Below are 21,156 nucleotides of genomic sequence, written 5' to 3' on the forward strand. Positions count from 1 at the left end.
AATTTGTTACATATTGCTCCTTTAAAGTAGTGAAGGGATTCCACAAAAACTCAATAAAGGCACAGAAAAACTTAGCTCTATGCCAGGGCTGATGGGGAAAGATGAATCACATAATTATTTAATCAGATTAACACGCATTTAGAATGTTTTACTCATAAAAATGTTCAGTAAGTACATATTCGTGACTGTACACCTTGTGTTTAATAATGTAATAGTGATTTTTTTTGTGAATGACCCAACAGAATCAGCCTGAGCCTGGATTATCCGGGTTTATTAATTTATTAATACAATCTGATTACGGTAATCTGTGGCGCCTTCTGACAGGTGGTCTGGAGAATATTCCTCTCAAGTCGGTGCTTTTCCGTCTCTTTTTCACTTATGAGGTTAACTGTAACTAGTAATCCTGGTTGGGGTGTTTTTAAACTTGTGCGCAAAGGCGAAGCTGGCTCTACCGGGTGGATCTCCGGTATGAGGGAACAGTGACCTCAAACCCCGCAGCGTCCAGTCCCGCTCACTCCGCCCCTCTGCAGAGAACCGGAGCCCCATTCAAACTAAAGTCCGCGCCCCGGGATGCCACAGCGGCTGTAGAGGGAGATAACGGCGGCTACGGCAGCAGAAGAGGCAGAAACACACCCTTTCACCCAAAACCAGCCGCATTTGAGACGCCCAGCCGGGCTCAGTCAGCTAACAGGAGGCTAACGGCACCAACATGGCGAGCGCCTCGTACCACATCTCCAACCTGCTGGAGAAAATGACCTCCAGTGACAAAGATTTCAGGTAAATCTAACTCCAGACGGGTAGCTTTACATGTTGCTTATTAAAACAAACTCAAAGCGTTTCTTTAATAATTAGATTTAGTCAGACGCGCTGTTTTTGTGCGGATTTCAGGCATCTGTCAGGAAGGCCTCAGGCTAGCGTGCTGCTAGCGAAACAACGCTAACCTGCTGGTTAGCGGTCTGCTGAGGTTCGGGTCGGCCCGACAGCGGGTTTATACGGCATTAGCAGCTGGTTAGAGGGATAACCTGCTAGTTATAGAGAAAACCTGCTGCACATGGTGATGATCTGACACCTGAGTTGCACGGAAACGGTCGCTTGTTAGCGGCTAACCTGCTTGTAGCTGGGTAGCAGCCGCAGCGAAGCGTGCTGTTAGCGGCGCACTGGAGGATGTTTACCGAGGTAAAGTGACCAGGTGAGGGCAGGCAGGTGTCAGCTGATGGGGTTCGTGTTTAGGTGGTGCAGATGTGACTGTCTGGATGATCTTCAGCTCATCAGGATGGACGTTTGTTCACATGAATGTAGCTCAGAAGGAGCTCTAATTGGTTTCTTCCGCTCTGTTTATAAACTTCTCGGTGACTAATCAACATCGCGCGCTTTACTATGATTTGTTTGCCTTCTACAACAGAACCTTCGGTACAAACACACACAGTCAGTTACTAATTAGGAAAGAATCACCAGTGTTTATGGCACAGTACGTTTTGAACTACATTATCCAGCAATTCTGTCGTGCGCGATGCATTCTGGGTAGATGATCACGTTACATAGCAACGGGCGGAAGTGATGGTTCAGATGTGTGAACTGTACTGATGATGATCGTAAATGATGGTTCAGTCGTACTCCCCTAAACATGTGACCAGTTTAGTCACAGATGGACCTGAGAAAACCTGAGGCTGCACAGGTGTGACTCGTCCTAAAGAAGCCTGACTTGTACTCGTATGTCTGCGTGGCTTCAGAGACACTCAACGTCATGATGCATCAGCGTGAGGGCTCTCCGACAGGCTCGCAGAGGCTGGAGCCGTGACCAACTTTTCAGCTATCTGTTGAAATTGTCAGAGATTTCAAGCTTGTGATTGGTCAGGACGCTGCTTCCTTTAAATTAGTCAACAGCACCCCCATCGCCCCCTCAAAAAATAATGAGAGCTGAAGATATTTAGTGGCGAACACAGAACAGATTGAAAAACATCTCCGTCGATGCGTATGCAACTCCACACTCGAGCTGACGAAGAATTAGAAATGAGCCTTAATGCTGAAAGTCTCCCAGTGAGACGCGTGTTAGACCAGGGGTATTCAGTTCTGGGCCTGGAGGTCCAGCACATTTTAGTTTTAACTCAAAAAACCTGATTTCAATCAGCAGGTGATTAACCGGCTCCCGCAGAGCCTGATGAGCTGCTGCACAGGTAACTCAAGTGTATTGAATCAGAAAAACCACTAAAATGTGCTGGATACCAGACCTCCAGGAGCGGAGTCGAATACCCCTGCGTTAGACTATATGATGGTCTAAACCAATCAGAGGGAGTGATGGGAGGGGCCTCCACTCTGATTGGCTGGATCATAGCCAATCATGCAGATTAGGGTTATGAACGGACACATGGTTTAGGAGAGTAAAGGAAAGGTATGATTGTAATGTTTTTGTCAAGTTGAGCAGTCTGGAACCCAGCAGGAGCTCTGGCACAGAACCATCAACCTCCGAGGTTACGAGTCCTCATCAGGAGACAACATCGGATCATGAGCCACACATGAGCGGCTCTGATCTGGAGTCCCACAGCCTGTGAGCGGATCAAAGCAGGAAATGTTGACATCATCAAATTAAAAGGTGAAAATGGACAAAGCACGTAAAAAACGCGTTAAATGCTGACGTAGGTGCTCCTCCTCTTCCGCCTTTCTGCAGCACATGCAGTGTGTTGCTAGCATGATGATGGAATACAAAGATAGAAGTGAAGATTTAGTTTAAAGTTTCACTCGCGTAATACATTTTCAGTGGTCTCTAGTAGGAATGAATGCCTTGTAAGTTGTACTCTTGAGGAAACAAAGCTCTAGTGCGCCTGTTTCAGGAACTAGAAGTGAGCCACATCTGAGCTGAGCTTCTGATGGCAGGATTTGGAGTCCTATTTCCTGATATTTAGGCATCTCTCCTCTGATTGGCTAAAGCTAGGCGTACAGTGTATGACTTTTTCACTTTTGTGAGCCGGTTTTCCCCTCGTACGAGAATCTAGAAGGTCGGGGCGAGTTTTGTGCTGAGCATCGTGTAGTATACAGGAGGCTACGAGAGGCGATTAACACCACATGACCAGGTACCTACCGGTCAGCAGTCGTACACTCAGACACATTTCTGGCATATTGCATATTTAACTCGTCCCTCGTGAGGGTATCGGACTGTTAAAGCGGCACTGCGACCCAAAAAGTACCAGAACCGCTCACGGCACATGCGTGAACATGCATCAACACGGCTCACCAGCTATGTCCTTATTAACACACTTCAGTCGTTTTTATTTATACACTTTTTTCGCACACGATTACATGTGCTGGATACCGGAAAGCGTGTCAAATGAAACTGATAAAACATTGATTTACTTTCTTTCATCTCCCTCCTCCAACCCCATAAACGCTCTTGAGTTCTCTACTGTGCCCCCTAGTGGAACACTCCAGTACTAGGAGCAACGCTGCAGCAAGTGTGTGAACAGCGGTTAGGGTTACACTGCTTCCTGCCTGCGTCAACGCGAGGCTACAAAGTTCCTCGCCCAACATTTGCACTGCGGTGCCTCGCTGCTTGTACCGATACTAAATACTGGTCTTGGTTCTACGTGGGTCCAAACGAGCCCAGCGAGGGGGACCAGAGCCTTTCTGAGAGGACCACAGTCCCAGTGGAGTTTAGATAATTTAGCTGTGGTGTCTTTATTTATCTGATTTGGTTATAAGTGCATAAAAACATTAAAAGTTGTTTACGTTTGAGCAGAAGAATTAGACGTAAAACTCAAGATGATGATGGTCAGCTTCTTCAATCCTCACCGCCGTTGTTCAGGTACCACACCTGCCGGCAGGCAGCAGTCTTTTTGGTTTTTATGGGAGCGCTTTCATCCCGAGGATCAGCTGATGCCCTCCAGGAGAGGAAGCTTCTCCTTTAGGTGACGTGTCGCCGCTGGAGTGCTCACGACAGACTTTCTTAGAGCAAAGCTGTGAAGCGTCAAAGATATGCAAATGAGTTGTCATGTTGGCAGGAAGTGCTTCTGAGGGAAACGTGATTATTGGATTGAACTCGCTGTCAGCACATCTCATTTGGTATTAAAGGATTTGGAGCCAAAGCAGTTCCTGTAGACGTGAATGAAACCTCCCAGAACGACTTGGAAAGGTTTCTTTATCTTAAGAAATCCCTCAAATGCGTCTGGAGCCAAAAACTTAAATATGCACTGAGTCGCGTTTATCTGTGACCTGTAATCTCCGGCTCCAGCGAGGCAGGTCCTGACCCCTGATCAGTATGCTCCTCTGGGATGTAGGAATCTTTTGTTGGGTTTCACATAGGAGGATGTTCCAGAAGGGGACAGATTGCTGCTCAGAGCTCAAACTGATCAAACGGTTGTGACTCATCCATCAGTAGACGATGGATCCGGAGGTTTGGTTCTACTTCATAATTCAGCTTCCTTTAAAGGAGCCTTATTATGGAAAATTCCATTTTTGGAGCTTTTTACCATGTGACATTATTTACTCATGAAAAAAACAAACAAGCCCATTTTTGGCTTCATTCGTGCATTTTCCTGTTTCAGCTGCATGCTTTACATTAGCTTACAGCATGTTTGCTGCCATGACAGCAGGGCACGGGGTAATGGCGCATGGAAGGTTTTGGTGCCATGCATCGGCCATGAGATCCTGGGGGTGGGGTGTTGGTTTTACAGCCGTGGCGCAGCCTGAGCCTATGTAGGGGAAACACTGCACCTTCAACAGGCGACGGTTAATATGAATGAATGAACTGTGAATTAGTTTTTACACGCTTCGCTATAAAAACTACAGGAGTATTTTTCCTCCTGTGTGTTCTGCCCTCATTCTGCCACCTTTCCCTGCTTTTGCCTTCGAGGATAAACGGGAGTTCTTGGTCCCAAAGAGAGGAAGTGATGTCATTCAGAAGAAGAAACTTAGCTTTTTTTGTTTGGAGCCGAAATGAAAATCTTTTCGTTAATCCAACCAAAAAATCTGTTTATCCGTTCAGCGTGTGTTACTAGGCAGCAGATCAGGCAGTAGAGCTGGTGGTCCGGTAATCGAAGTCCCAGCTCCTTCCAGGCAATTCTGCTACTGTCTTTGGGCAAGGCACTTAACCCTCTGTACCTGCTGGTGGTGCTACACCTCACCTCAGTCAGTGCCCCGGGGCCTCTGTGGCTACATTGGAGCCACCAGTGTGAATGGATGAATGATTCACTGTAGTGTAAAGAGCTTTGGAGTGCTCTGACTCAGAAAGGCGCTTCACGAGAGCAGGTCATTCATCGTTTAATGAATGAATGAATTATCTGTCCAACTGGGAGGAGACCTAAAGGTAGACCCAGGACACGGTGGAGGGACTATTGGGCCATTCCCATCTGTACCGGGTCGGCCCGGGCCGGGTAGCCCCAGTCGGCCCCAGTCTGGCCCGGTTGTTTCCACACATCCTTGTCTTAAGCCCATGTGGGCTGATTCTACCCACCAATCAGAGGCTTGCTCTAATGGAAGGTGTGAATGGGCTGACTCTACCCACCAATCAGAGGCTTGCTCTAATGGAAGGTGTGAATTTCTTGTCAGCAGTGGGTGTGTTGGCCCTGGTCGGCCTGAAGCAGTACCCCTCGGGAAGAGGGCCGAGAATGAGCCTTGGTTGGCCCGGGAAAATTCCAGGCCACCCAGATATGTAAACAACCTACGCTACCCGGCCCGGGCCGACCCGGTACAGATGGGAATGGGGCTAACGTCTCTCACCTGGCCAGGGAACGCCTTGGGATTCCCCCGGAGGAGCTGGCCCAAGTGTCCGTGGAGAGGGAAGTCTGGGCCTCTCAGCCTGGGCTGCTGCCCCCGCGGCCTGACTCTGGATAGGAGGAAGAAGATGGATGGATGGTTGGATGGATGGTTGGATGGATGGATGGATGGATCTGTTGTAGATGAAGAGTTTTTGTGTGTTTTAGGTTCATGGCCACCAACGACCTGATGACAGAGTTACAGAAAGATTCCATCAAACTGGACGACGACAGTGAGAGAAAGGTGGGTTGGCTCTAAGCAGCTCAGTTTGTTGATTCAGATCCAGAACTGACCGAATGAATGAATGAATGAATGAATGAATGACAGGTGGTGAGGATGATCCTCAAACTGTTGGAAGACAAAAATGGAGAAGTTCAGAACCTGGCGGTTAAATGGTAAAGGAACTATATATATTGTTCTTGAAGTAATCTGCCCAGCTGTTTGCTGGTGTGGATAAATGTGGGTGCGTTTGTTTTATCAGCCTGGGCCCTCTGGTCAGTAAAGTGAAGGAGTACCAGGTGGAGACCATCGTGGACACGCTGTGTACCAACATGCTGTCGGACAAAGAGCAGCTCCGGGACATCTCCTCCATCGGACTCAAAACCGTAATCGGAGAGTTACCGCCCGCCTCCAGCGGTAAACACACACACACACACACACTCGCTCACTCTCATGCTTGCTCGCTCGCTTACACTCACTCACTCATTCACACTCACTAATTCACACACTCACTCATTCACACTCACACTCGCTCACTCTTACTCACTCACTCACTTCTTCACACACTCACGCAACTTGCTAACTCTTACTCACTCACTCACTCATCCACATTCATACTCACACACTCTTACCCATTCACTCACTCACACACAACTCGCTCACTCTCTCACTTACTCACTCACACTCATACTCGCTCACTCTTACTCACTCATTCACTTCTTCACACACTCGCTCACTCTTACTCACTCACTCACTTCTTCACACACTCGCTCACTCTTACTCACTCACTCACTCATTCACTCTCATACTCGCTCACTCTTACCCGTTCACCCACTCACCCACTCACCCTCTCTCTCTCTCTCTAGGCTCTGCTTTAGCGGCTAGCGTTTGTAAGAAGATAACCGGTCGGTTGACGAGCGCCATCGCCAAACAAGAAGACGTGTCTGTGCAGCTGGAGGCCCTGGACATCATGGCCGACATGCTCTGCAGGTCTGTAAGCACGTGTCAGGTGACCTGATGGGATGATGAGTTGTTAACTGAATATAAAACGAGGTGAAACGTTTCTGACGGGACCTCGTCTCCTCCGCTCTGGTTCTGCTTTAGGGTTGTCACAGTGTGAAAATTTAACCTCACGGTTATTGTGACCAACATTATCACGGTTTTCTGTATTATCGCGGGATTTTTTTAAACGTGTTACATTTTCAGACAACTACATAAACCCTGTATATCAGGAAAATATTGTCCTCAGTTTGTGTCTAAATTTTGCCTAAAATGTGTTATTTTGTAATTATGTTGTTTATTTGTTTACATTTTTTCCCTTTACTCTTTAAAATACCAATATTTGCCAATAACTTCTTATTTTTTGTCTGTTTGATGTCATCATTTAAAAATATTAGATCAGATGATACTCAGTACTCAAGTATACTTCTAATCAGATACTTTTTTACCCTTACTTGAGTAATAAACCCTATATCAGGAAAATATCGTCCTCGGTTTGTGTCCTTCCAGTGAGCTTTGCAGATGTGGGAAAATGTCATCAGGGAGTAATCGTTGTTAAATTCATAATTATTCTCGGAGAGAGACCAACTCTTATCTGCCCCTGGGAGTCCCGTAATGCATAGCGTCATTTCAACATGGCGGTGTCCGCGACACGGTTTATATGCAGGTAGCGGCGCTGCGGCTGCTTTATATAGCGACTCGTTGCATTCTCCCTCAAACCAAATCCTCGGATCACGCATTTTAGCTAAAGCGCTAACGTTAGCTTGCCTTGCGTTGACTGTAGAGTTGTGGGTGATGGTCACGCAGATGTGTCATGAGATTTGAAGCGTTGCTGCCTTTCACAGACACTTTTTCTGCACGTGCTGCAAACAGGATAGCCGTCTTCTATCAGCTGTCCCTCGGCATTCTTCAGATATCCAAAAGATGCCCGTACTTCCCACTTTGTCTTCTTTGAGGGATAATAAATGTCCCGAGTGCTGCCGTCTCCTCCTTTGGCCATTATTTCAGCTTTAGCTTCAAGAAAGTTTTGGTTGTAAACAACAAAGTGCGCATGTGCCGCCGGCAACTTCAGCAGATGATACGGTGGCTGGTAAGGGTCACCGCGCCTACACCGCAGCCACGGTAACCCACCGAGATAATCTAGTTTTTAAAAACAAGACGGTTATTATTATTGTCAACCTTTTCTACCGGGGTTTACCGCTACACCGGTTACCGTGACAACCCTATTCTGCTTCTGCTCAAGTTTTTTTTAGGGGAGAAAAAAAACCTAAAATCTTTTGAGGTTCTTTGATATAAATAGCTTCTGGATTGTTTATGATTTGAGTTTATTTCTGTTTGTCCTAGAATAATAACTTTTATCCCTCCGTTAGCGTGACGAGAAGCAGATTCTCGTTTACAGCTGAAAATCTAAAATCTGGTGTTGAAGTTTATTTAAGTCGCTGACCGGGTCTAAAAGGTGAAGCTGACCCGAGACAGACTCATCCCAGGCTAGTCCAGATGTTTCAGCCTTTATCTGTTACAGCTGTGATGACTGTGGCTCACAGCTGGTGAAAACCACACGTTCACAACCTCAGACAACCAGATTATTGTGAGAAGGCTGAATATTCTCTGATCAGCTGATGAGTCCAGAACAGCTGCAGACGGCTCCTGAGCCTTCAGATGCTCTCTCTGTATCTGTTCAGACAAGGCGGCCTGCTGGTGAACTTCCATCCCTCCATCCTCAGCTGTTTGCTCCCCCAGCTCACCTCCCCCAGACTGGCCGTCAGAAAGGTGCGCTTGACCTTTAACCTTTAGGTTGTGCTGAGTTTGACGGTGCCTCTGATTCGCTGTCTTCTGCTCTTTAGAGGACCATCATGGCTCTGGGCCACCTGGTGATGTCCTGTGGGAATCTGGTCTTCATCGACCTGATCGAGCACCTCCTGGCGGAGCTGGGGAGGAACGACAACATGTCCACCACCAGGACGTACATCCAGTGCACGGCGGCCATCAGCAGACAGGCGGGACACAGGATTGGTGAGACGGAGACGGGACAGGACAGGTAGAAGGTGTTTGCTTGACGCTAAAACTAGCTGACATGGAAACCTTGGCCCCGTTTGCTCAGGAGAGTACCTGGAGAAGATCATCCCTCTGGTGGTGAAGTTCTGTAACGTGGACGACGACGAGCTCCGGGAGTACTGCATCCAGGCCTTCGAATCCTTCGTCAGGAGGTAGAGGCCACACCCCGCCGCGTTTCTTCACAGCTCCGCCCCCTTTTTAAGACTTTTTATTTGCAGGTGTCCAAAAGAGGTCTACCCCCACGTTCCCACCATCATTTCCATCTGCCTGCGCTACCTGACCTACGACCCCAACTACAACTTTGATGATGAGGATGAGGATGACAACGCCATGGATGCTGAGCAGAATGATGAAGACTATCAGGGTACTGAACCAGAACCGGACACTTTGGGGTTCTGCTGGTCCGAACCCTCTGTTTTACCTGCTTCGGGGCTAAAGCCACGCCCCCAGCTGAAGCTGGTCATTCAAACCGAAATGTGCCGATCTGAAGCAGGAGGGGGCGTTGTTCTCATGTTGGACTGAATCGTTTCAGGCAGCGACGACGAGTACAGCGACGACGACGACATGAGCTGGAAGGTTCGCAGGGCGGCGGCCAAGTGTCTCGACGCGGTCGTTTCAACTCGTCACGAGATGCTGCCCGAGTTCTATCGCTCGGTCTCTCCTGCACTCGTCTGCCGCTTCAAGGTACCGCCAGACACCCAAACACCTACAGGTTCCTTCCGCCGTGACCTGATGCTCTGACGCCTGTGTGCAGGAGCGAGAGGAGAACGTGAAGGCGGACGTTTTCCACGCCTACCTGTCCCTGCTGAAGCAGACCCGACCGGCTCAGAGCTGGCTTGCTGATCCGGACGCCATGGAGCAGGGAGAAACGCCGCTAACGATGCTGCAGAGCCAGGTGAGAGCGCGGCGTCCCGCCAAACTCTGCAAGTCTGGACAGGTTGAACCCAGCTGGACGTCTCCCAGCACAAATCCACAAAAACGCTCGCTCTCCTTTTTGCTTAGCAACGTTTCCACAGGTTTAGTAAAACATCTGACAGGAATGTTATAGGAGATGGGCGGTTCCCAGTAAAACCAGCTGGAACTAAACCGGAAGGGTTCTGAACCGCAGATGGTAAAATCGGTGCGTAAGGCCGCAGTGCCGTTCCTGACCTGGAGGTGGCACTGCTGCGCCTTTCATGTGTGGTAGTCCAGTCACCGGTTCCCACGGTGACAGGAAATGCTCTCATCCTGTTGTGGGGACCGCAGACAGGTGAAACAGGAAGTGTCGTTGATGATGTCACTCGCCCTCTGCAGGTGCCCATGATCGTTAAGGCTCTCCACAAGCAGCTGAAGGAGAAAAGTGTGAAAACTCGCCAGTGCTGCTTCAACATGTTGACTGAGCTGGTGAATGTCCTCCCGGGAGCGCTGACCCAGCACATCCCTGTACTCATACCAGGTAATCCCACATGGAGCCTCCTCCTCGGGTTACTGGGTTGTCGTCGATGACCTCATCAAGGATCACGTTTGGTTTCAGGCATCATCTTCTCTCTGAACGATAAGTCCAGCAGCTCCAACCTGAAAATCGACGCCTTGTCCTGCCTCCACGTCATCATGGTCACACACCCCGCCCATGCCTTCCACGCCCACGTCCCCGCCCTTGTCCCGCCCGTGGTGGCGTGCATGGGAGACCCCTTCTACAAGATCACCTCAGAGGCTCTGCTTGTTACCCAGCAGCTTGTCAAGGTGGGAGTCGAACCTGCAACCCTCACTCTGGTTGTCAGCTGATGCTTATTTGTTTGTCGGGTCTCTTCCAGGTGATCCGACCTCTGGATAACCAGTCGGAGGGCTCAGACAGCTTTGACCCCTCCCCTTACATCAATGACCTCTTCACCTGCACGATCAGACGCCTGAAGGCCGCCGACATCGACCAGGAGGTCAAAGAGCGAGCAATTTCCTGTATGGGACAGATAATCTGCAACCTAGGTAACCACCACCTACATGTCCTAGATGTGATGTCCCCTGCCGTCAGACTCGAGTTGGGTTTGAACTTTCCGATGGATTTTGTTATGTAGGCGACCGCCTGCCCAACGAGCTTCCAGGAACGCTGCTGATCTTTTTGGAACGCCTCAAAAATGAGATCACACGGCTGACTACGGTAAAAGGTAAGCCCCGCCCCCCACATTGTCCTCTTGAGTAAGACTGTGATGAGCTGGTGATGAAGTTCAGTCTGGATCTTTGCAGCGCTGACGCTGATCGCCGGCTCTCCGTTAAAAATCGATCTCAGGCCAGTTCTTCCCGACGCCGTTCCCATCCTCGCCTCCTTTCTCAGAAAGAACCAACGAGCTCTGAAGCTCTGCACGCTGGCGGCTCTGGATATCCTGCTGAGAAACTACAGGTAACCATCACACCGGTTAGCCCCGCCCACCTGGCAGCTCTGCCCTCTCACTCTTCATCTGTGGTCCTCAGCTCTGCAGTGACGCCTGTCATGGTGGACGCCGTCCTGGCTGAGCTGCCGCCTCTGATCTCAGAGAGCGACATGCACGTGTCTCAGATGGCGCTGTGCTTCCTGTCCACGCTGGCGGTGACGCACCCGTCCTCGCTGGGCCAGCTGAGCGGAGGGAACATCCTTCAGCAGCTCATCGCGCTGGTTCGATCCCCGCTGCTGCAGGGAGGAGCGCTCGCCGCCATGCTGGAGTTCTACCAGGTACCGCCCCACCACACTCGGACTGGACTCAGTTCGGGGGTCCAAACACCTGTGATGGAGCTGATCTGATCCAATATCGGCTCAGGTCCCGACGTAATTCACTGACGGGAGTAACGACCCGTGGCGGACTTGCCGTGTGTTTACCTGTAACTGTGGGTGGAGACACCCTGATAGTTCAGTTTTATCGTGTTTCAGGTAAACTGTGTGATAGATGAACAGCACCAGAATACGGAGTTCAGTAAATATTTGAGTTTCTGTGAAGGTGGAACTCTAAGGTGAGGAGTTGCAGCGCCCTAACCGTTCATGTGGGGCCCAAACGTGACGTTCCACCTTTGCTTTAAGCCTGGCGTGACTGAAGAAATGAAACACCAGTGGACTGGGTCCTACTGGGTTTGGTGTTCTGCTGGCCTAGACCCAGAACCTTTACAGCCTTTAGAACCAGTTTTGTCAGGAACTGAACCTGACCTAAAACTACATTTAACCCTGAATTTAATTCACCACTTTCATGGACCTTAATCAAAACTGGGTGATGGTGTACCACAGGGATGAGATCCTGGTCCTTTTTGTTCTAAGCAGATGATACAGAACTGAAGACGAATAAAACCCAGCAGCTCTCTGCTCACCGTACATCCTGGGCAGCCCATTGTTTTCTGCTTTTGGGTTCAGTCGGTCTTTTTTTCTGAAACGACAACAAATCTGGTGGTTGTGTAAAACGATGACAGCACGCTGGCTGATCTGGTGTTGCCTCCTCCTGTTCAGGCTCTGGTGGCTACAGACACTCCCGGTTTGGGCTACATGGACCTGCTGAGGATGCTGACGGGCCCGGTTTACTCCCAAAGCGCCGCTCTGCCTCACAAACAGGCTTACTGCTCCATTGCTAAATGTGTCGCAGCTCTGACCAGAGCCTGTCCCACCGAGGGTCCTGCTGTGGTGGGACAGTTCATCCAGGTGAGTCACCTGATCCCAAACCACTAAAGACCAGAGCTCTAAAGAACGACGGCATCAAGGATGAAATATAAAATAGTTTCCTCTTCTTGACAGGATGTGAAGAACAGCCGCTCCACAGACTCCATCAGACTTCTCGCTCTCCTCTCACTGGGCGAGGTGGGACACTACGTGGACCTGAGCAGCCAGCCTGAGCTCAAGACCGTCATCCTGGATGCTTTCTCCTCCTCCAGTGAAGAGGTAGCCCCACACTTGCCTTCACATCTAAGCCCCGAGTTGCTTTTCCAGTTTGGAGTCGTTGACAGCGCCTTTGGGCTTGTGTTTCAGGTGAAGTCCGCAGCCTCCTACGCCCTCGGCAGCATCGCAGTGGGGAACCTCCCAGAGTACCTTCCCTTCGTCCTGCAGGAGATCTCCTCCTCCAAGAGGCAGTACCTGCTGCTGCACTCGCTCAAAGAGATCATCAGTAAGGGCAGCAGGTTCACCTCTCTGTGCACGTGTCAGTGTGTTTTGATTTTAATGTGTGTGTGTGTGTGTGTGTGGAGGCTCGGCATCCGTGTCCGGCCTGAAGCCCTACGTGGAGTCTGTTTGGTCTCTGCTGCTCAAACACTGCGAGTGTCAGGAGGAGGGAACCAGGAACGTGGTGGCCGAGTGTTTGGGCAAACTGACGCTGATCGACCCCGAAACGCTGCTGCCCCGGCTCAAAGGATACCTGCTGTCAGGTACGTGACGGGCAGAGCTTCATTCTGGAGCCAGAGGAGCCGTTTCACATCTACCCGGTCACGCTGCCTCCCCGTTTCAGCTCAGCGAAGGAGTTGGAAACGGCTTACCTTTGGTTTATTCTTCAGGTTCGTCTTACGCCAGGAGCTCCGTGGTGACGGCGGTAAAGTTCACCATCTCTGACCAGCCGCAGCCCATCGACCCGCTGCTGAAGAACTGCATAGGTATCACGCACCGCAGGAAAACTCCTCGCTCCGTAGAGTGCCTTCTGATTGGTGGTTGTTCCTCAGGTGATTTCCTTAAGACGCTGGAGGACCCGGACCTGAACGTGCGCCGTGTTGCCTTGGTAACGTTTAACTCCGCTGCTCACAATAAACCCAGTCTGATCAGAGACCTGCTGGACTCGGTTCTGCTGCAGCTTTACAACGAGACCAAAGTGAGGAAGGAGCTGATCCGAGAGGTGAGTCTGTCTGCAGGGCCCATGATTCAGCGGGTGGGCGGGGCTCAGGTGACTCAGGCTTGTGCTCCTGATGGTGTGTGCAGGTGGAGATGGGTCCCTTCAAACACACGGTGGATGATGGGCTGGACCTTAGGAAGGCCGCGTTCGAGTGCATGTACACTCTGCTGGACAGCTGCCTGGACCGACTGGACATCTTCACCTTCCTGAACCACGTAGAGGACGGTCTGAAGGACCACTATGACATCAAGGTCCGACTGTCCTCCCAGAGTTCTGCTGCGGGTTCTGTCTGATTAGTTAGAACGGGTTTAAGGGTTTAGTTCTGCCGTCCTGATTTAGCGTTAGCTTCCAGATGTTTGAGCTCTCTGCTGCTGTCGTGTTGTTAGATGCTGACCTTCCTGATGCTGGCTAGACTGTCGTCACTTTGTCCCAGTGCCGTCCTGCAGAGACTGGACAGACTGGTGGAGCCGCTGAGAGCCACCTGCACCACCAAGGTACGCTAAGCCACTGTCGGACTGCCGAGCAGGAAAAGCTTTGCTTCGTGAGATGATTTGGCTTCGTCTGACTTTGACGCAGCCGTTGGTGTGCGGCCGTGTGAACTGTGAACCTGTCGATGTGAAACGGTCTCCTCTCTGCAGGTCAAGGCAAACTCGGTGAAACAGGAGTTTGAGAAGCAGGATGAGCTGAAGCGATCGGCGATGCGAGCAGTCGTCGCGCTGCTCACAATCCCCGAGGCCGAAAAGTCGCCGCTGATGTCAGAGTTTCAGTCCCAGATCTCATCCAATCAGGAGCTGGCGGCCATCTTTGACTCCATTCAGAGAGACTCCAGCTCCGCCAACATGGAGTCAATGGACACCAGTTAAACACAGACAAAACAAGTCCCCGTGATGCAACAAGGCACCACCCCGCTGCTGGAGCGCCAACCCCGCAGCATGTTTCCATAACAGCGTACACACACACACACACACACACACACCGTTGTAGTGACACACCCTCTCCTAGCGATCGATTGTTCCATGATCCGTTGCACTGATTTCTGCAGTTTGGGGGAAAAGCACGAAGACGGATGGACGGCTCACAGAAAGGGACGGAAACAAAGATTGAGAAATAAAAACCCGTAAAAAAAATTCCCATCAAAGGTTTGGAAACTTCGTACAAGACCTGATGATTGGCCGATCTCCCTGTGCGTCATTCTGTTTCTTTTTCATTATTCCAGAAAGTTCCACAGGTACTGTAACCTGATTGGCTGCTGCTGAGTGACTGACAGCGCGTTATCAAAATGGACCAATGGGGATCAGATTTAGACAAACAGCCATTCAGGACTGAGGCTGTGGTTACCAGGAGAGGGGCTCGTTGGTGGTTTTTTTGTTGCTGTTTTTGCGAATGATTTAGGTAACCAATAGGAAACTATGGGGAGAGGATGATGGGCGGGGCTTAAGTTTGTGGAGCGATTAGCATCTGTTTCCTCCGATTCAGTTGACCTGCCCTTGACTTCTAAGCTTTGAGAGGATGAAGGGACGAGGATGTGTCGGACCAGGCCCCATCTGACCACACCCGACTGGACCACTGGTGATGTTGCTATGGTATCCTGGAGTAAACAAAGTAACAAGGTTCTGACTGTTCTGTACGTTCGGTTTCCTCAAACCAGTCCAAACCAGTTCAGTTTTGCCGGCCGTGGTTTGACTTTACTGTGTCCTGCTTGTTGGCTTCGTCTGATGTGGTCAAACCAGGCTCAGACTGCTTTGATCCAGTTCAGTCCGGTATGGTCAGGACAATCCGCTGTTGTTTATCGCCAATAAAAATTAAAAGGTCCATTTCTGCCTGCCTTCATACTCAGCCTGCCTTGTTTGTTTGCACGCGGACTTTTACGTTTACCTCTTTCACCGAGTTAAACTCGATCCAGACGACAAACGGAGTTCGTACTTGACTCGGTAAGAAATTAATCTGAAATTAACAAATATGTTTCCAAAAGTGGACTAAAGGGTTGCTTTAGTACATTTTTAAACACAAATATCTTTTTATTGTGAAACAAATTTCAGATGTCCTCTCTTAATATTTGGGTCGGGTTTGACCCCCTTACTTCTCCTTGTTGTCAAAAGTACATTAAAGTCAGGTTTTGTAAACTAATTTTGTACCAAATAACCAGAAATCTGACGCATTTTTAAATTCAATATCAAACTGTTTGCTGATGACTGATGTTTTAACCCTCCCACTGTCCTAACGGGTGTGACCCCACGAGGATAGTTGACCACTGAGCAGGATTGATGGTTTATCCCTTCGAGGTCCATGTGGCAGGGGTGAGGTGGTGCTCACTCCTCACCCCTGCCTCATGGACCTCAAGGGATAAACCATCCGTCCTGCTCAGTGGCCATCTTTCCTCGTGGGGTCACACCCGTTAGGACAGTGGGAGGGTTAATTCCTCTACCAGTTTGGGTTTCAGGCCTCTGCTGCAGAGACGTACAGATGATCTAACAGCAGATTTTACATCTCGTTACTTAACTTCTGGATTAACGCTGGACAAAAAGAAATTAGGACGTGTGTTCATGCTGAAGTCATTTAAACTTCACAAAGATCGCTACCAAGAAAATTTTCAGCCTTTAAAAATGTTTATACGCATCCTTCATCTAACCCTGTGACACACACACACACACACACACACTCACGTGTGTAAACATGAATTACAGCAGTTCATTATGTTATCAGTGCCCTGAGGGTCGTGATTGGAGCTTACCTGAGGGAGTAGTTGTGACATCACATTGAAGCCTTCCATCTGCCCATCCTTCGTCAGGAAAGTCGTCTGATTGGTTGCTTTAATGAGGAAGAGAGAAAACAAACCAAAGGATGCTCATTCGTCTTGTGTCCTAGCAACCATTTGTAAGGGTTTGTGAGAGCCGCTTCATCACTGACCCACTGATGATTCTCTCTCTTTGAAGCTCAGTAATTTATTCTTGAGTGACGGGCCACCCCGTCGTTCAGGCGGCGTCCTCACGTCTTGGTAAGCTACAGCCAAATATTTAACAGCTGTCGAGATGAAAAAGAACCAGTTTCACCAAAGTTGCCTTTTGAAGGTGTCTGAAAGCCCATCCGGGGTGAAAGCAGGACAGATGTGTGGGGAACGGGTGTTTTAGGAGTGAACCCATTCCCGTTTCCAAGGCCAATACCAACTTCTCAAAAAGAGCTGTAATTACCTTCCAACCGATTAGAAAGGTAAAAACTTCCACACGGGAATGCTGCCGGTATTACAGTGACCTGGTGATGGTGAGTTTAAGAACCAGGTAAAACTGCAGCTTGGCAGTGGTGTGCTGATAGTGCTGACAGTGCTGAATGTCCACAACTGAAGAAGAAAGTATCATTTCTATAGCGTCTCTCAAGATAAAATCACCAGGCGCTTCACAAAAACAAAAAATGTAAAAATATAAAAAGCATTTAGAAAATGGCTAAAAATATATTTAAAATGAGCAAAAATGGACAATTGTGATTAAAAAACAAAATGTTAAGCGAGAGAGTGAACAGGAAAGAGGGAAATCAGTGGATCCTGAGGAAGGTGGGATAGGTGGGGAGAGCAGAACAAGGAGAGAGGTGAAGAAGGTCACACAAAAACCTGCTGCTGGAATCCTTGGACTTTCACGTTTTTTTCTCAAGGCTTTGAAAATGTTTGAAATTTGAACAGAAGTCGGTGGCCGAACAAAAACGTTGCCAAAGTAAGACGCTGGAAATCTTCACATCTCCACTTGAAGGCGGATAAAGGTGAGGGAACGCTGACTATCGGCTGGTTTGTGAAGCTGAAGACGGACATGAAACGTTTCACCTGTTGGCCAATCAGAATGCCCCGTTACTGCTGATGTAATATTTTATGACTGGAAGCTTTTGTGCGTGTGTTGGTTCAAATCCCTGACTCGATCGTGCATCACTGTTGCTTATTGAACTTTTTCACCAGGATTTCTCACAAACTATGTAAACTAGACCAGTAGAAGGTTTGAAGCACCCACAGCGTATAATCTAATCTCATCAGTCACCTTTAAGGATTACAGTAGTTTCTTATTCAGGAAAATGTTTGTAACTTAGAGGAAGTGTGTATCAGTGAAGGGGAAGCTGGCTGGGTGGAGGGAGACTATTCTTGGTGACTCCTTCCTGTTTGGGTGGAGCAGTACAACACTCACCGACAGTAATGAACACGTTCGTCTGTGTGCTATTTACTCTGAATCCATTAGGTCACAAACGATGTGTGCGGGCGGCTCATCGGATCATTTTGGGGACAGAAGGTGATGGAAACAAATCTGTGAATGTGTTGAGGCACGCACACACACACACACACACACACACATGCACGTTGGTGTCTTTGAGGAGCCAACAGGAAGTAAATACTCCACCAGAATGAACCATGTTGACCTGCAAGAAACAAAAAACAGAACTGAATCTTCTGTTTGGTTCGCTGGAAGCCCTGCGTGTGTTTTTGTTTGTTTCAGGTGTTTTCATGTTTACAGACTTTAACACTAATAATAAAATTGCTCTTTATGTCAACAGAGTGCAAAATAGTTTATTTAGAAACGTTTTTTAATTGATTCTTCATTCATAACCAGACAAATCCTGCTTCTGATTTATTTTTGTAATGTGTGTGTGTGTGTGTGTGTGTGTGTGTGTGTGTGTGTGTGTGTGTGTGTGTGTGTGTGTGTGTTTCTACACTCATTGGTAAAGGTAAAAATTCAGAAGCAGGACCAGAGAGACTCAAACCAGCTACCAAAAAAAAAAAAGCCAGGAGACAGACTAAAACAGGAAGTAAGTATTGTGTACTTTCAAAATAAAAGATCAGTAAGTAAGGTGAATTTAAAACATTTTATCTAATAACTGCACTACATATTAATAATTATGTCATTTTTTCATGTGGCATTTATTGTAGTACTTTAGTTTTAATTAAAACTGGGTTTACAGGATTAAACGGGTTGAGAGCAGAGTCAGAAGTTACAAGATTCTTAACGGGATGCAACTTTTAAAATAGATTGTACAACTATCACCAGTATAAACTTCTTTCCATTTTATTGGCCTTTTAACCCTCCCACTGTCTTCATGGGTGACCCCGCGAGGAAAGTTGGCCACTGAGCAGGATTGATGGTTTATCCCTTGAGGTCCATGTGGCAGGGGTGAGGTGGTGCTCACTCCTCACCCCTGCCACGTGGACCTCAAGAGATAAACCAACAACCCTGCTCAATGGTCAACTTTCCTCATGGGCTCACACCCATTAGGACAGTGGGAGGGTTAAACTTTATGTTCAGTGTCAGTCAAACTAAAGTTAGTGTAAGTCTAATTCAATCTCATGTAATGGGTTGAAGTTTTAAAACTACAAAAATGAAAAAGTTAAAACCGTCAAACTTTTACCATTTATTAAAAGTGTATGATTATGTGTTTGGCAGTCGCTTTTGTCCAACGTGACTTCCAGATAAGAAGGTGATACGGCAGTTCTCCTGGAGGCTAACGATAAACCACTGACAGGAAAATAGAGTACAAGCTTTGGGGGAAGAGAGAGCAGCGTAGGTGCTACGGTAGCGGATGCTCTCTGCGAAGCTGGGTTAGGGTTAGCGTTCCTTCCACCGTCCTGGAACGACACAGGAGTCTGCCTCAGGGACTGGGACCCACAATTACCAGAGTGAGCGAGTCATACATCTGCCTTTAAGTCACATCAGGACTGAAGTCGATGGGAGCTTTTTCTTTCAGGACGTTAGGCTAAAATCAGTGACTTCGACCTGATGCTGCTGGCTATGGGTAGTTAAAGCAGCAGAGGGGTGACTTGCTCTTTAAGACTGATTGAAGACCAGATGGTCCTTCATGTATCAAACATTCGTAGAAATAGTCCTAAATTCATTCCTATGAACGAAATCTAGAACGTTCGTACGAGCGGTAAAAATCCTGATTTATGAAACGTGCGGTGGCCGCTCGTACGCTCGTTCCTCCGCACTCGTCTGATGATGAATCCCACCTGTGCTACCCAGGTGCTCGTGTCCGTTCTCAGTCATTTACATACAGGAACGCCCTCAATTAACCATATTTGGTCATGCTACGCCCTCAGCACGCGAGTTCTACTCAGAAAAAAAAGAATATTTTGTTGCAAAATCAGGCTGCTGAACCACAAAAGAACCAAACGAGCAGCAGAGTTTCTAACCGCGGTCGGACGAGGAGAGGCTCCTATCAGGAATAAATAAAAACTTTAATCCAATAAACCGTAGAGTAACGGGTTCTCGTTTACATTTAAGGAGTCGTTCTGGATGGAGTTCGTTTTATTAGGAAATGTCTGAGTGCAGCCTCTCAGCTGTCATTCAGTCTGGTTACCATGGCAACGCATGTGTGATGGGGAGCAGAGGAGGTTCTGGTAGATGTAAAATAAAACATGGACCGGAATCGGATTTGTGCGGTTTATCTGGGATTCCAAATCCCAGCATGGCTCCAGACGGATCTGCCGTCAGCGCGCTCACGCGTTTCCTCCAGAGGAGATCTGACAGATCCTTCATAACAGTATAGAAACGATCTTTAATCTATCGCATCTCAAGCAGCATCACGAGGTGTTTCACAAGGAAAAAGTATAAAATAAAATGAAAAATAATATTAATTAATTAAAAAGATTGAAAACATCATAAAACAGGAAGAGAGGAAATTGTGATTACGAAAACATGGCATCCGTTCTACAAAGTCAGATTCCCGCCGGGTGTTGTAGCACCAGTCATGTGACTCAGCACCAGTCATGTGACTCAGCACCAGTCATGTGACTCAGCAGTTTTTTTCACAGAAGTATAAAATAATTAGTGGATGAGGAACATGTGTGGATGACTGAGACCGTTGGTGGTCACCGTTCTACCACCAGATGTTCCTACACACGGTCTGAAGTTACAGGCACAAAATGATGAATACCACACAAACCCCAGATGAGCTGCAGTGTTCTGGACCATCTGTAAAGGTTTCACAGCTCAGGCTGGAAGAGTTATGATGGTGTTGCAGTGGTGAAGATGGGAGATGCCCACTGAGTCCTGCTTCTGAGTATTACAGACTGTTTTAAGCCTCTTCTGATTGTTAGTACATATTATACATGAGAACAGCCCTTTGTCTTTATGTCTGACTGTTATATCTTATTTATATCTTGCCTGTTGCTCTTTGATGTAAAGCTAACTATGTGTCTGTTGCTGCTGCCTCTCGGCCAGATCGTCGTAAACGAGAATGAGTTCTCAGTCCACTCATCTGGATAAATGAAGGTTAAATAAATGTGTGGTTGTCATGGCAATGGCAGGTAGAAATGGGTATCACCAGAATAGCTCCCTGCCCAAGCATGAATAATTGAGCTGATCGAGCTGTG

The 21,156-nt window shown here is 48.2% G+C and overlaps 1 protein-coding gene across 1 annotated transcript; it reads left to right on the top strand.

Annotated features, from left to right (window-relative positions):
- The first annotated feature begins 489 nt into the window (after positions 1–489).
- cand1 (cullin-associated and neddylation-dissociated 1) lies at positions 490–14,951 on the top strand. The gene is made up of 26 exons (XM_015962540.3): positions 490–777; positions 5,913–5,988; positions 6,073–6,140; positions 6,227–6,381; positions 6,831–6,954; positions 8,646–8,733; positions 8,808–8,976; positions 9,065–9,170; positions 9,237–9,382; positions 9,551–9,702; positions 9,773–9,913; positions 10,312–10,453; positions 10,532–10,740; positions 10,812–10,980; positions 11,070–11,159; positions 11,239–11,392; positions 11,464–11,701; positions 12,461–12,649; positions 12,743–12,886; positions 12,974–13,109; positions 13,189–13,365; positions 13,492–13,587; positions 13,654–13,823; positions 13,907–14,071; positions 14,207–14,314; positions 14,459–14,951. Exons 1-26 carry the CDS (start codon positions 710–712, stop codon positions 14,681–14,683), a joined length of 3,705 nt encoding a protein of 1,234 aa, XP_015818026.1. The 5' UTR covers positions 490–709; the 3' UTR covers positions 14,684–14,951.
- The last annotated feature ends 6,205 nt before the right edge of the window (positions 14,952–21,156 follow it).

Source organism: Nothobranchius furzeri, chromosome 1, assembly GCF_043380555.1.
Source record: "Nothobranchius furzeri strain GRZ-AD chromosome 1, NfurGRZ-RIMD1, whole genome shotgun sequence".
NCBI classification, from domain to species: Eukaryota; Metazoa; Chordata; class Actinopteri; order Cyprinodontiformes; family Nothobranchiidae; genus Nothobranchius; species Nothobranchius furzeri.

Coding starts and splice junctions, on each gene's coding strand:
- cand1 (XM_015962540.3), top strand. CDS start 710: ATGGCGAGCGCCTCGTACCACATCTCCAACCTGCTGGAGAAAATGACC. Junction 5,989..6,072: donor ACGACGACAGTGAGAGAAAG/GTGGGTTGGCTC, acceptor AATGAATGACAG/GTGGTGAGGATGATCCTCAA. Junction 9,914..10,311: donor TAACGATGCTGCAGAGCCAG/GTGAGAGCGCGG, acceptor CGCCCTCTGCAG/GTGCCCATGATCGTTAAGGC.